The sequence below is a fragment of the Dryobates pubescens genome, chromosome 17 (assembly GCF_014839835.1).
Source record: "Dryobates pubescens isolate bDryPub1 chromosome 17, bDryPub1.pri, whole genome shotgun sequence".
Lineage (NCBI taxonomy): Eukaryota > Metazoa > Chordata > Aves > Piciformes > Picidae > Dryobates > Dryobates pubescens.
Window position 1 is genome coordinate 16230725 of NC_071628.1, and position 15675 is coordinate 16246399.

Sequence of the window (15675 nt, forward strand, 5' to 3'; positions counted from 1 at the left end):
CTGTAGTATTGTTTATTAAAACTATTTAATAGAGACAAATAGAGAGTGCCTGTGAAGCTATAGCAAGGACAACATCAACATGTTTCTTCTTTAAATAATACAAATACCCTGGACTAAAAATTGCACCCAAAAATGTGGTTTAAAGGACAGGACTTCAAATTCAGGATTTAGATTGCAGTTCTACAACAGTTACAAACATAACCCTACTGCTAGCCTTTTGGGAGCATGCACTGAAATCCAGTCTTTACACCATATGCTTCCAATAGCAACACTTCATTCCTCGAAGAAATTACAAGATGGCACAGAAAGCTTATTCATAACATAATATTCCAAACCCATTCAGGAGATCTGGTTTTACCTTTGCTCTGTTAATCTGCCTATTTTTCTACTTACGGTAACTGAAATAAGAGGAAAAAGCAAGAGCATTACACATTCCTAATGCATATTAAGACAGCAGTGCTGCACTGGGGGAGGTTATGCAAAAAGCTCACAATTCTAAAGTACAAAGAGATCTTCCTACAAACTGTGGAACCTACAAATTGTACATCACATGCTCACGGTGAATATCTAACTTCTGTACTGAATCCTACAATCACAAGCTGAATACAAGGCAAAGAAAATCTTGTAACATCAGTTGTTTCCCCCATATCAAATAATTCCCAAATTTCACAACAGCACAGAAAACAGATGACACCAGTACACACAGAATACTTTGGGGCTTATTTTTCAGTTTTGAATGCAATTTGAAATTTCCTTTCCTTTTTCTCAACTAAATCTCCTCAGGCAGTTTGGCACTGGAAGGGACTCCAGGAGATGGGAATGGGGGACACGGAGGAAACTATGGTGACATTTTCTGTCAAAAATATGGCAAAGCTGCATGGTAAGTATAGTCAAATACCATTGTGTTTCCAACATAATTCCATTGCTTAAGCTTCAAAGTGCATTATTAGTTACCACCTAAAGTTTCAGTAAGTCATCACAAGTTGACAATTTCACACTTTTACTGGACATCAGAGCAAATACTTCGCAGCAACTGTAAGCACTGAATTTTAGTGTATTCCAGCCAGGATTAGTTTGGTAAGCGTATTTCACCATTTATATTTCACTATAATTAAAACATGTATGTATAAAATATTTAAAACTGATACTTTCTGAGGTATCACTAACCTTCCATGAGCATGAAAATCCAGGCGCAAGAACTGATCTTCATGTGATACTGCTCTTTTGGCACGCTGGTGTTTTTGGTGTAATAAATCCACATCGTATGACAAACCTTCATAATGTCTAATATACTTATTTAGAGGATTTCCATACTGGCCTGAAAAGAGAAAAAAAGTAACACTTAGCATGTCCAAGAAATCACTAGGACTACAATTACAATGCCAGGTATGGGAGGTCTGTGGTGCAAAACACATTATATGCATTTTAGCTGTTTCTCTCTTGCACACTTCAGATTGATCTACTCTGGTCCCACAGAATGAATGCACACTTGCAGTTAGAGTGCATTAATTTGTCCGTAAAGGACAAGCCCCAAAACATGCACTAACCCAGACAATGGGCTATGCATCTGTGAATGTGCAAACCAGGACACTTCCAGAGGGTCCAGGTAAACATGTAGCATGTGTAATTAACCTTGTAACACTCCTGTGCACTGTGTGCACCCCTGGCCATGTTTGGATGTGCCCCACTCTATAGGTTCAGCTATCAAGTTTCTCTGTTACCAATGGACATTAAATTGTCTTTGGACTGTATTTAAACCAGCTGAGATGGTAGGCAATTTGTCTTGTTCTTACTGAGAAAGCAACAAGAGCCAAATGCTGCCAGAATTGTAGGTATAGAGCTTATCCTAGCAGGCAGACCAAACTTGGGCCTTGCACCTGGACCAAGGCAACCAACACTCCAAGAGCCCTGTGCTGGAGGCAGAAAGGGGAAAAGCCCATAGAGAATTGATTCCCAGAAGAGCCAAGGAAAGGCCAGCGATGGAGCACACAAGAGAGGACCCCTTAGGCCTCTCCAAGCCAAGAGCCACTTGAATCATAGTTACAGTGTCTGGGAAGACACCAAAGAATCAAGCTGTGAGTACCCAGCTAATTTGCTACAGAATCCCCCTTGTGGGAAACTGCAGAACATGGCACCTTTATTCCCAACTTAAATTGCTGTATTAGAAATTCTCAGATTTGTGCTTAATTCGTTTAACTGTCTTGATATGTGCAATGTAATACCCACAACCAAATAACAGAACCTGTAAACATACTTTGTCAATAAGTTACGGCGGTGTCTGAAGATACCAACCACCAGAAATATTAAATATAAAAAATAATATATATATATAATTACATAAATGGACCTTGGAAAGCATCTTCCACCTCAATTTCAATGAACATGAGTATGGTTCATTTACTCCGAAACTACTCCGCAATGCAAACTTCATCAGTGTAGACAGGAATGCCTGAGACATGTTTTGGAAATGTACTCTTGATGCAAATATGAAAAGCTCAACAACTGAACATCCTCCTTCTCTTTCCCTAGAATTGTACTTCCAGTTTCACTGTGCTCATGACACCAAATACTCTGCTATGCACAAAAAATATTTAATCTGCCTGCCAAATATAAACACAGATCTTGTGTAAGGTAATATTATGATGAAGCAATTTAGTAACTGTGATCAGAGACCAGAAGAAGTTCCAACAGGAGAAAATAACGTGGAGAAGCAGGAGAAACAAAACAAAAAACCAACCAGCACAAACCCAAACAACTTCTGTAACAAATCACTGTGTCTTTGCAATGGAGGCAGTGCACACAGTACATTTTACATGCACAGTGAAAAACAGTTCCTAATTCATTTAAAATGTCCAACCATAAGGAATTAAATAATCTCTCTTCAGAATCTACAGTGAAAAGTGAGAGAATTTCAGTGGTTCTGGTTTCAAAGACAGATTATATATGACCCAAATTACATCTCATTTCTTGACGTATTAAACATTAAAGCCAGCAAAAAAAAAAAAATGCATTAAACAATATATAATGTTTCAAAACTCCAAGGAGTAATTGCATGTTTTGATATCCAACTTTTGTCAGTGGCTAGCATGAAAACGTTGACCCTGTTTGAAAACAGCCTTGCAATGTTCTTCAATAAACGTTATGCAATGAACATACAATCAATTCTTTTCTCTTCTAGCTGCATAGAAGCAACTGTTTCTGAAGAACAATCAACTATTCATTACAGAAACTATGTACCAAATCAAAGGTAAACACAATTTCTTAGTGTTACTACACAAAAAGTCAAATTTTCTTCTAAGCTGTGACAGCAATATACTGCCAAATGTATTCATAGAAGGAATGTTTCAGCACTCTCATTTTTTAGTAAAAATGTCCACACAAATTCTTCCCTACAGGTCTTATTCTAGCTTATTTGTGTATATGCAAGTGTTTGCTCCACTGTTCCAAGCTCCTCACCCAGCTCCAAAGCCCTCCTTCCTCAACCTTTTATTTTAGAAAAGCAACAAATTATTCAATTTATGCTTTTTTTTTTCCAAGAACCTGACCTGGGCCACCGTATTATTTTATTCCTGAAGAAATACCAATGTGTAGCATTTAAGAGATCAAACAAAGTAAAATCTCAAATTTTCTCAAAAATACTTAATGCTGCATGAAAACCAGGATACTTCATAGTCAGTTTCATCTCAGACAAACCTAAATGTGTGAATTCTCAGATTTCAAGCAATATTTTTCTTCAGATATGTCCCCTGACAAAGTTCAAGAAGGCCCCATGAGACAAACACATCCCGATGCCAAAGGAAAAAAGTAAGTTACTCTACTACGAATACAATTCTGGTAGGCAAAGGTATAAATTTGTCTTTCCCTGTATTTATTGTTATGAGGTCTTCTTTAATAGCAGATTTCTCAATGCTTCTGTTTCTTTTCAAGGAATCAGAATGTCTGATCACCAATAAGTTCAATGAGCAACACAAAAGACGACTAAGTAAATGAATGTTTTCAAACGCATTGCTCGCATTCAGCAGCAATGTGCACAAGATGATCCTTATCTTTGTAAAATTCAAGTAATTAGAAACTGTGCAGATGAACCACTTAGAGGTTTCCTCACTGTACTGCAGGTTTCTGCAAGTATTCAGTTCTCATTGTTGATTGCAAATAATCCAATAATAAAACTCCATTCTAATTTCCTATCGCTCTTTGTCTCAAGATACAAGTCTGCTTTCATTCAGCTTCTACACATCTTAAACATTAATAAAAATCTATGATATAAGCAAGTCTAAGTGAATTCAAATCCAAATAAGACAGAGAATGAATCCAGTGTTTCAGCAATCAGCACAAGGAAGAACTTTGAGGAAGAAGTATATTGTCCATGTCAAATGTTTCTGTAATCACTTCCAACAATCCCAGAAAATGAAGTAGGAATGCCTCCTATGGCCCAAGAACATCTATAAACCAAATAAGATTAGCATGAATTCAGCTGTTACATTAAACTGATGCACAACATACACTGGACTGACTACAGATACATGCTTTTTAATTACAGGTCTGTGATCCAAACACATCAACATTAAAGAAGGTAAGCTTCAAAATTAATTGATACAAGCTAAAACTTACCTAAAGCTTTCATTTTAGAAATGTATGCAAATCTAGAACAGGATATTAAGAACTCACTTAAAAAACTTTATAAAAACTAAAGAGTTAGTATGCTGTAGAATGTGTAACTGTACTCTGTAACTTCATGACTGTTTAACAAGTTAAATTATTTTCATCTTTTCTGTGATAGGAGGCTTCTAATAATGCATTCCTTAAATTATTTTAAGACATTTTTTCTCAGTATTGCAAGGAACAGTTTGAATAGCTTCAGGCACCTACTAGAATAGTTCTAAAGCTAACTGAAGACCCATCTGATCATGCCCATATGGAAAACTAAGAGACAGCACTCAGCTGACTCACAACAAATAGTTTCAAAGTGCTGAGTACTATGACAAGACAGCAAAGACTACCGACATTAAAAAAAGCACTGTAACTGTTCTCTCTGCTAAGCAAAAGGAGAGGGCTTCAAGTAAAACAACTTTCTGTGACCACAGAGAAACAATTCTATTTTCCCTTTCTCCAAATCTTAAAAGTCCTTATGTTTTAAGTGCTCTCATACTGAACACTTAACACAAACACTCTTGCTACTCTCCTTCTGCGAAACCAAAGCAGCTGTGTACCACCTTGAGCATGTGCTACTTCATAGCTTTTCTACAAATAAGACTTCAGTTAGGGTTGAAACCAAGTCTTCAAAATGAACATTTACTTTCAGTTCCATAAGGACATGTAACAGTACCATTGCCATGGCGGCCAAATCTGCAATAAATATCAAAAGCGATTTGTCTTCTTTACAAAGGTAGCTTAAGTAACTCGGCATTGGTAACAAGGATTTACAGGATGCTCTGGCAAAGGTTTGTTAAATTGTAAAGAAGATTTCACTGAGGTGCATGAGGCAGGAGTAATTGCAAGATGCAGCTTTCATTCTGCATCAAAAAGGAAGAGGTATGTCACAGAACCTGAGTAGGGCAGCCCAAGAAATTGCTACAATATCACACACAAAGATCTCAACCTCTGTGAGAAACTACTGTTATTAAGTTATTGTAAGACTTGAATTTATTTTTTTTTTCATAGAGACTGCAAGACAAAGGTCTTTTCCAATCAGTTTATGATCATGAAGTTCACAGTAAGGAAAACTGAGCTATGAGCATCTAGATACAGATTAAGGCAGCCAGTCTACAAACTGCTTGTATCATGTTGCCATCAGCCAAACATCAAAGAAGGCATGATGCTTTTGCAGGCAACCTAGTGGAATAAGCCAACATTATGCTTTATCTAAATGCCAAGCTAGAGGACAGGAGCCCTTTAGAATAGAGTTATCCAAGTGACAACAGGATGGATTTTGAATTTGACAGGGTAGTTTCCCAAAGGCTTGTGAAACTAGATGTGGCATTTCCTATGATGAAAAAACCCTCAGGGAATGAAGCTTTATTCTCATGGGCTTAAAAGTAAATACAAAGGAAGGAATTTAAACTGAATTAGGTGGAACATTTGGGCAAATGTCCCAAGGTGACAGTGCCTGTAGAATATTTTTGTGTACTAAGGTCTACAGCTCTTCAGCATCCCTAGAGAGTTGTAAATAAAGTCTCTAAATTTGTGGTTCTGAGCAGACACAAATCCCACTGGACATGCAGGGAGCCCAAAGCACACATTCTCACCTTTAAACTAGCTTATGCAAAAGGTAAAACGTACCACCTAAAGGATTTTATCTATAAGCCTCCTGGCACAACTTGAGCAGCTATCTATAACAATTGTTTGGTGGCCTGTGCTAAATGATCTGGTTTTCAGTTTATCACAGTTGTCCTACAGAGGACCCATGAAGACCTTTTCCCGCTCCCTAGAAAAAACTTTCCCCATCTGTGGGAATGAAGCAGTACCCCTAGAGGAAAGGACCTGAACTAGGGAACACCTAAGCCATTTGGATGTACACAAGTCCACAGGATCAGATGGGATGCATTCATGAATACTGAGGGAGCCAGCTGATGCCATTTCAAGGCTTTCTATCACTTTTTAAAAACATTATGGTGATGGAGCGGGGTTCCTGAAAACTGGATGACAAACATCATCTCCATCTTCAAGGAGGAGGGCCTGGAAATCTACAGGCTGGTCAGACTACCCTCAGTATCTGGGAAGACTACAGAGGAAATTCTGATAGGAGCTAGCTTCACGCACATAACGAGTGGTAATAAACAGTACTGAAAGATTGCCAGTGTAAACATAAACACCCATTACATTTATATAAATCACGTTAAAAGATGACAATTTAACTTCCCATAAGAGGATAAATCACACATACATGAGAAAGGCAAACAGTTTAAATATAACCCAAGTTTTAATTAAGACAATCAAAGAAAGTTGTACTTCAACCTGTTTTCAACATAAAGTTTTTTTCTCTTAGCATTCCCTTTACATGGGACATTAAGGAATGCTCATACCACCAGTATAAGCAATAAACAGATGTCTGCGTTTTTTCAATCCCACCCTCTTTCTTCTTATCCCATGCAAGTCCCACCTCTTCCTCCCCACTGGGCTTGAGTCTGTGCAATAAACCAATGGAAGTTACATGTCTAGCAAAACCCAATTAATTTCTTTTGTTTAAATTATCAGGTTGAATTGGCCTCTCATGCCATCAGACAATAGAAGTGGTAAAAGAGAAGAGATGAAAATGTATGGTCAGGGCAGAACTATTAGACAGCAGTAACTCATTACAGTTATGCCATGGCATTTTTAAGTTGCCATCTAAACACACAATTTTATTTATTTTTCATTACCATAGGCATTTCTGAAACAACCATCTGACAGCTGTCTTTACCAGACACTGTCTCATCCAGTCATACAAAATTAATGGTTTGTTTTTTAAACTCCAGATAAATGCTGGAGACTGAGTGTCATGCTAATGAAGGCTAATATTCTTCTCAATTTATAGCAAGGATGCAAACCAAATCACTCAGATACTGATAGGTCATAAATGCCTTCCCACAACTCCCCTATGTGTCCAGAAGATAATCAAAATTTCTCCTTGTTCAGGGGAGTAGGTAGTTCAATATCCAGCAACACAAGACATAAAGATACAACTTGGAAGTCCTAGCAACACAGAAGAGTGTGTGGTACCAGAGAAAACAAAATTTATCATAGATTTGCAACAACGTTTAGCATCTGATCTCTCTAGCCAAAGCATGACCCCTTTTGCTAAATCCAAGCTTTTGGGAGTTCTCAATAGTTCTCTTCTCTGTATTTTCTGTTCCCCTTTCATTTCTCTCTCTTTTTTTTTTTTTTTAATAGTTCTCAGTAGAAGGAGAGCATCTTGCAGTTCTTTCCATTCCTCAAAAAGCATTATTATGTATAGATAATTAAGTTCTGTTTTAATACGCCTGCGTCTTAATCACACGCAACAAAGAATGATTATGTGGTTTGTTTTGTTGGGGTTTTGTTTGTTTGCTTGTAAATAAAATTAAAATGCAGGGCACATATCTTACACTCTAGTATACAGTATCTGTTTGAGAGAAACTTTACCTTTCCTCAATTACTAATAAAAAATTGCCACAGTTGCTTCTTCTCATTTTTGAAACTGATCTACTGGACCACTTGTTTTATGAAGTTCATACTTATTCAGTAGTAGTAAAGAAAAACTTCTGAGAGAGCCCCAAAAGTGATCCAATACTAAACATGATCAACAGACCAAACTGCTGATAACCTGTCCATTTTAACCACAGACCAGACAGACAGCTATAAAGCAGTGTAATACAGACACAGTGGTATACCATTAGTGCAAAAACACTAATTAATTGATTTTGATTGCATTCTTTTACATAATTTTAAGAACAATAAGACATTTTCCAAGCGAGACAAAGATTTTACTAATCTTTGTCCTCAAATCAACCATCTGAACATTTAAAAATATTGGCTGTGATTTATACTTGTGAACTGTTACTATTAGTTCTGCTAATCTACAATATACTTCTATAACTAAATTACTTAAAGACTGTAACAACTGAGTCTACAGAGTTGAAAGGATGTACAGTCTAGAGTAACAACTGAGTCTACAGAGTTGAAAGGATGTACAGTCAAGAGTGCACATAGGCACAAAGTCTTGCATAACTGTGAAAGAAAAGTTCAAACTCAGGCATCCTGTGAAAGTATCTCAAACTCAATATAGAGAAGTGCGTAGTTTTTTAAAAGTGCAGATTAATGCAATTTAAAAATTTATTACTATGCTGAGCTAGAAATAATCTACCCTGATGTTGCCAGTCCAGATCCATCTGAGTCAGTTTCACTGGCACCATCTACCTGCTGGTTGGTCTTTAGAGGCCCAGCTCTCAGGTAGAGGGGCATCCTCATGACGTACTTTTGACTATCAAGCTCTCTGCCTGAGAACCAGTATCTTGCCACAATTCAGCTGCCCAGATGGGTTTACTTCTCCACTGCCAATTGATTTCCTTCTGTTGCTGTAGCCACCCTCACAAAGCATTTGCCACCATCCATAAGTCTGTATAGAGATAGCACAAGCATTGGTCCTTTCTCTTGCTCAGCAGTATCTGAAGCCAGCTGGATGGTTTTCACCTCAATTCACCTTCTCCCTCAGCAGCTTCTGCAACCTGTCATGTAGGACTTGGGTTCGCACACAAGGAGGAACAGCAAGCCTCCCACCTTCAGTGCTTTCCCACAATGCAGCAGGAAGCATCAGTGAACAGAGCAGATCACTTTTTGTTTTCTGGCAGGTTTAGCTCTGGCAACATCCCAAAATCTCTGCCTTCTGGCCAGTTTGCGATGATTTCTAAGACTCCTGGGCAGTTAGGGCTCCCTAGTTGAGCCCGTTGTGTTATCAGTGTGACCCACTTGCTTCACATGGCATGATGGGGAAAGGAGGCCTTAAAGACCCAGTCCAGCTGTGCTCTACCATTTGTGGTGTAGAGCACATTTGCAACACCCTGTCCCATCCAGACTGGCCAAAGGGCTACTGCATGCACAATCTCCTGTCTGATTTGTCCAAAGGCCTGTAACTGCTCACAGCCCCATTGGAAATAATTCTTCCAAGTCACTTGGTAGAGAGGGCTCACAATCAAAATATAGACTGGGATACGCATACTCCAGAAACTCACAACACCCAAGGTGGCCCGAGTTTCCTTCTTATTGGTAGGTGGAAACATAGCTGCAATTCTGTTAATGACATCTATTGGAATCTGGCAACACCTGTCTTGCCATATCATCCCTAGAAAACTGTCTCTCTCATGCAGGTACCTTGACCATACTCCACTTTATAGTGAATCTGGCTTTCAGAAGAATCTGCAGTCTCTCAAACTTCTTCTGCTGTGTCACACCACACAATGATGTCATCAACGTACTGAAGTGTTCCAGAGATCCACCCTGTTCCAGTACAGGCTGGATGTGTACATGGCAAACAGTGTGGCTGTGTTCCACCCTGGGACAGTTGATTCCAGGTGTACTGGACACCTCTCAAGGTAAAAGCAAATTGTGCCCTGCATTCTGGTGCTATAGGAATGGAAAAGAACATATTAGTGAGGTCAATTGTGTCATACCACTTGGCTGGAGCTCTAAAACACGTGGCACAGCAGTGCTCATTGCTGGTGTAGCCCCATTCAGGCCATGGTAGTCCACTGCCAGTCTCCATGTATCACTGGATTTATGCACTGGCCATATGGGGCTGTTGAAGGGTTTTACTGATCACCTCTCATCTCTCCAGTTGTTGAATTACTTTATAAATAGGGAACAGGGAATCCTGACCAGTGAGATACTGCCACTGGAGCGCTGTTGCAGAGGCAATTGGCACTTGCTGATCTTTAACGATTCACAGACATGCAACTAGGGCTGAAGTGGTTTTTCCATCCCACTTTTCATGTTGTCCCCCAGGTCACACACGTAAAACCAGAGGAAACATTGTGGTGTGTGCTTCCCAGGTCCTCTGTCTTGGACAGAAAGACACCTGTTTCTAATAGCTGAACTATGAGACTGCACATGAGGGGAGTAGGACATATTCTCTTGGATTTGGTCAACCTTCAGGACAGTTCCTCCACAACTGAAACACAGGCCTGTACATTACAAGAGACACTTCCCTCATATTGCCACAGCAGGGTAACCATTTCATTCACATGTGGGTCTGCAGGCTAAAGATTGACATTCATGTCAGTATAGAGCAGTTCCAGCACAGCTAGTTCCCTCAAGTACCAGATGCCTTTCTTCACGGTGATCTATCTTCCCAGATGACTTGTCATATCCTTGAAGGGGTACATACCCCTTCCACTTGCTAGAAGCCATCTCCAGAGGCTGAGGGATTGTACCATTTTTCCATTAATCTTGTCAATGCCCCCTTCCCTAGACAGGGATCCCACCTGCTTAGTCTCCCTACCTTCTAATTCCAACCATTGGCTTCACTTTCCCAGCATTGGAGCAGCCAGGTGATAATGGGCTCCCCTGGATGGTGGCCACAGTCCTTCTCTATGTCCTGCAGTTCATCCAGGGATATAGATCAAGTGATTACCTCTGACTCTTCCTCTTGTTTCTGGCCATCCTCATCCTTTGCAGGATGAGCCATTTTCCTTGTGTACTACTTCTGTACAGAAGTGACCAATATTGGCCCAGGTTGGCTCTCCAGTGCAACTGCCATGCCTGTTGATCTATTTATAGGCCCAGAGATGACTTCCTCTGTATGCTGAACAGCACTGAGAAGAGCTCGATAGGAATAGGCCAGGCCCCAGCACGTTGCAGTGATTTGTATCTTTTGGGAATTTCTAGGCTGACAACATCTTATTTTCAAATGTTTTACCAGGTTATCAGGAATTTGCACTTGCTCAGAGGTGAGATTCCAAAACACTGGAGGTGAGCACAAGCCTAGGCACTTGCCCATACTCTCCAACATACTGTGCCACTCAATTATCCAACCTCAGGGCAGACCTTTAAATGGTACTCTTGGAAAAAAAAGTTACTATGATCAAGACCAGGCACACATTTAGGCTGGACGTGAGGAGGAAGTTCTTCACCATGAGTGGCGACGCCCTGGAATGGGTTGTCCAGTGAGGTGGTTGAGGCCCCATCCCTGGAGGCGCTTAAGCCCAGGCTGGATGAGGCTCTGGCCAGCCTGATCTAGTGTGGGGTGTCCTTGCCCATGGAAGGGAGGTTGGAACTAGATGATCCTTGTGGTCCCTTCCAACCCTGACTGATACTATGATTTAAGAGACAGGACAACAGAAGCAGTCTGGTGTTGGTGTCCCAGGGACATTTAAAACCATCAAAAGGTGGGTAAGTGCTCTCGTGTTCATCAGTTGTGTGAGATGAGTGATAAATGATGACACAGCATACAAAACTCATTACTGAACAATCAATGACATAATCCACTTATATCAGACCTGCCATTAAACAGCACAGTACCACCAACACCTTTAGCACAGGGGGTGCGGGCGGGGGCACGGCATAGCCCCATCCCTACTAGTGGTGCCAATCAGTGTGAACCAATGCAGTCTGTTATAACTACATTGAGAATTTTACTCGAGAAGTTTCACAGGAAACGTTAGTGATATGTGTCAGCCATCATTTCTGAATTTCTACCCAGCATTATTAAGCTTTCTTTAAAGATCTACCTGTACTGCTAAACACTAAAATAGACACGTGCTTCTGTTACCAGCTAGCAAGGTGTGCTTCCTAGTGTCAGAAATACTGAAGATGCCCATTCTTTTCACAAACAAAACAAGTAACATGAATTTCTAAAACATGCTTCATCAATTTGCTTCTATATATTCAGAGAATTGTACTTTAGGTGCTTACTGTGACTTTAAGATGTATTTGCCTGACTAGTATTCAACAGAGAAAAAAACCCTCACAACTGGTTAATGAATCACTTTGAATTAATTCTGTACCAGCACCATTTAGTTCAGGAAACAAAGAGGCCTTGAAAAGTATGCCAATAATTAAGTCTGAAATATCTTGATAGTTTATAAGAATTTCTGAAGGAAAAGTCAACAGCAGTCTTGTTAATCATATAAATAATAGGATGTCTTCTGACCATGCAAATCTGCTTGCCTTCCATCTCACAGCTTAGCCTCGAGTATAATCTACTGAAGTTTTCACATACTTTGATGTTACTTTTTGAGTACGTGTAAAAGACAAAGATTTAGCACTAGATTCTTTGTTAATAAACCTACATACTGATGTAAAAAGATGTTGAGCACAGATAAACAGGAATGGTGCCAAACGAAACAGAGAAATTAAGTCCTTATCAGCTGCTCCAGAAATCCACCTTGTCCAGTGTTTATTCATGTAAAAACTCGAAACTATTTTCCTACCATGACTTGACCAATTTACCAGACACAGTCAAGAAACTACCCCGCAAGTTTCCTAATGGTGAAAAATAACTCATAACGGTTACCGTCACAAAGTTATAGGTTCCCCGTAAACCTAACCCTGTTTTTCCTTTGCCTGAAAGAGAATGGAGACCCTCCCCAAGGCTACGGTCATACCTCCGGGAAAACCCGGGCTTGTCGTTATTTCCTTAACCTGAACTTTACATCTACCCCTGCTTCCTGGTTTCGGCGACAAGCAAGGCGAGGTTTAGGGGTGCGCCCCGCTCCGCGGGCGGTGAGATACCCAAGCGGGCAACCGCACCGCTCCCGCGCATTTGAAGCGCAGGTCCCCGGCCCATCCGCCGCCTCTCCCCAGACAGCAGCTCCCCAGAGCCGCCGCCGCCTGGCTCCGTCCGTGCGCGAGGAACGGGGCGGAGGAAGGTGACAGAAAAGCGGCTGCTGGGACCGTGAGGGATTGAGAGGAGGGAGCCGAGCCGGAGAAGGTATAGCTAAGCGCCGTAGGGGAAAAGGGGCAGAGAAAGAAAGAACAACTGAGTCGGTCCTCGGTGAGGGAAAAGTCCCGGGAAAGGGGTGGTGGAGCCGGTCCGGCCCCAGGCAGCGGCAGAAGAAGGCCCAGAAGGAATAATGAGGACCGTGCTCGGGAGCCAGCGACGGAGAACCACGGCCGGCGGCTCAAGCCGCGGCCTGCCGCCGGAGCGCTAAGGAGCGGCGCCCCGGCGAGTGGGGCCCGCCGCCCCCAGCCGCGCCGCGGCGAAGAGGGGGAAGGGAGGAAGGGAAGCCGGCAGCCCCGAAACAGGGCCGCAGGCCACGGCCCCGCGGGGCTGGGCGGGCCCGGCAGCTCCTCACCTCCGGCGCCCACTGCACAGGAGAACAGCAGGATTATCGTCCCCGCCAGATCCATCTTCACCGGGCCCAGGCCCCGTCACCGCCTACCCACAGCACATCCGCCCCGGTCGGCACCGGTATGGGGAGGGGCGAGCTCCGCGCCCCACTCCGCTTTGTCCCCCGCCGCTCTGGAGGGCCGTTTCCGCCCACGGAGCAGCGGCTCTCTCCAGGACCGCCGGCCCCGCCGCGCTCTGCTCCGGTCCGGCCCCAGCGCCACGACTTCCTCCGGCCGCCTGCCCCCGCCCGTGCGACGCCACCGGCGGGGCGGGGCCGCAAGGCACACCCCGAACGTGCGAGCCGCCCCGCCTCCCGCGCAACGCGCGAGGTCTAGCTGCAAGCTGCCGCTCGGGGGCGGATGGAGTTCTCTCGGCGTCAAATCAGGGCAGGCCCCGGCTGCATTGTCCCGCCCGAAGCACGGTGAGAGGACCGCCCCAGGCCGCCTCCGGGAGCGGTTTTTAACGGGGCTGTCGGCTTCCCAGCTGAGGCAGGGCAGCGTCAGCGCCTGCTACTGTTCTAAGGCTGCCTAGGGGCGGGGCGTCAGGCGCGGAACTGCTGCGGCCTCCTGGGCCCCTCCGGGGCTGAGGCGCCGATTCCGAGTGAGAAGGATTCGCGTCCTTAGAGGTGAACGAGCTGGTACACAAGCTTCATTTAGACTTGTCGATTAGGATTTTTTCTGACTCCTTCGAACCTCCATAAGAATAGCCTTCGGGCCGTTCACCACAACGACACCTCACGAAAGTGTAAATACATCAGCTGGTTTCCTTTACCCCTTACACATTTTTCCTTGCAGAAATTAGTTTACTCCATTTTTGGGTTCTATTTTAGGTCACCCATTTGTCTTGATGCTCCATGTGTTATGAAGTATTACAGGCACCTCAACTGAACAGAAATTTCTCCATTTTTGTGACTGTCTTGGACAACCCTCACAATTCAAGCATAAAGGAAAATCCTCTAATGAAGATTAACAAACTGTTCAGCCAGAACGTTCCACATCTTTGTCAACATGCTAATTCTTACATTAGCTTATGCTAATGCAAAGTTTTCTGTATCTTAATATTAGAGCTTGTGACAAGTTTCTCAATTTATGATCACCCCTTCCTGTGATTTTTCCTTCCTATTTTCAGAATACGGAAAAAAGCCCCAAACCCCTCCCCTCCCCCGATAACATTGCAGCTGAGAAAAACTTATGCCAATACAGAGAAATCACACTAACATACTTAAGGCTGGTGCAACTGTCTATAAAGCACCCAAATAAAAGAAGTGTTGGAAGCAAAAAAGAGAAGATAAATTCTTATCTTCCCAAAACTGTATTTAAAATATGCAATTACATCCTGAAGGTTTCTACAGGGAATAAGTTCATTAGTCACATAGTACAGCTGCATTAGCTCTTCAATGATCTATTACACTCCCCATAATCACATTTCAATATCACAGATATTTAATACACTACAATTAAAAGTACTGAAAACCTTTAGGAAAGCTGAACTTGCTCGTAAACAGATAAGCTACCCGTAATGCAGCGTGTGACCCCTCCCACTGCGCTCCAGCCTAGCGCTTGCGGGCGAGAGACCAACGCCGGCTACGGGGGCGGTGCGCTACCCGCCGCCCTGCCCGCGCAGCCGCGGCCCCGCCCCTGCCCGCTTCCGGCAAAACATGCGGGGTAGGGTAGCAAGGGTGCCTCCACCCTGCCTCCTGTTCGGTGTAGCCTTAGAACTCAGTGGGGCGGCTTGTTCTGCCGGGAAGAGGGAGCGGGTATTCTCAGTCCTTGCACCGTCTCTGAGGGGTGCACTGAGGCAGCCAGCAAGAAGCAAGGCCGGCCCAGTGCTGTGCTGTGCTGTCCTGTCCTGTCCCGTTCCGTCCTTTCCCGCCGCGCCTTGTGCCACCCCTTTCG

At 42.9% G+C, this 15675-nt stretch overlaps 1 protein-coding gene across 1 annotated transcript in view; it reads right to left on the reverse strand.

Moving 5' to 3' along the window:
- ADAM10 (ADAM metallopeptidase domain 10) overlaps positions 1 to 14028 on the reverse strand; it is a 47451-nt gene extending 33423 nt beyond the window's left edge. Inside the window, exons 1-2 of the mRNA XM_054168883.1 lie at positions 13746 to 14028; positions 1168 to 1318 (exon numbers count right to left, since the gene is read on the reverse strand). Coding sequence (XP_054024858.1) covers positions 1168 to 1318; positions 13746 to 13800 — 206 coding nt within the window. The 5' untranslated portion in view covers positions 13801 to 14028. The remainder of the gene's footprint in view (positions 1 to 1167; positions 1319 to 13745) is intronic.
- Positions 14029 to 15675: the final 1647 nt, after the last annotated feature.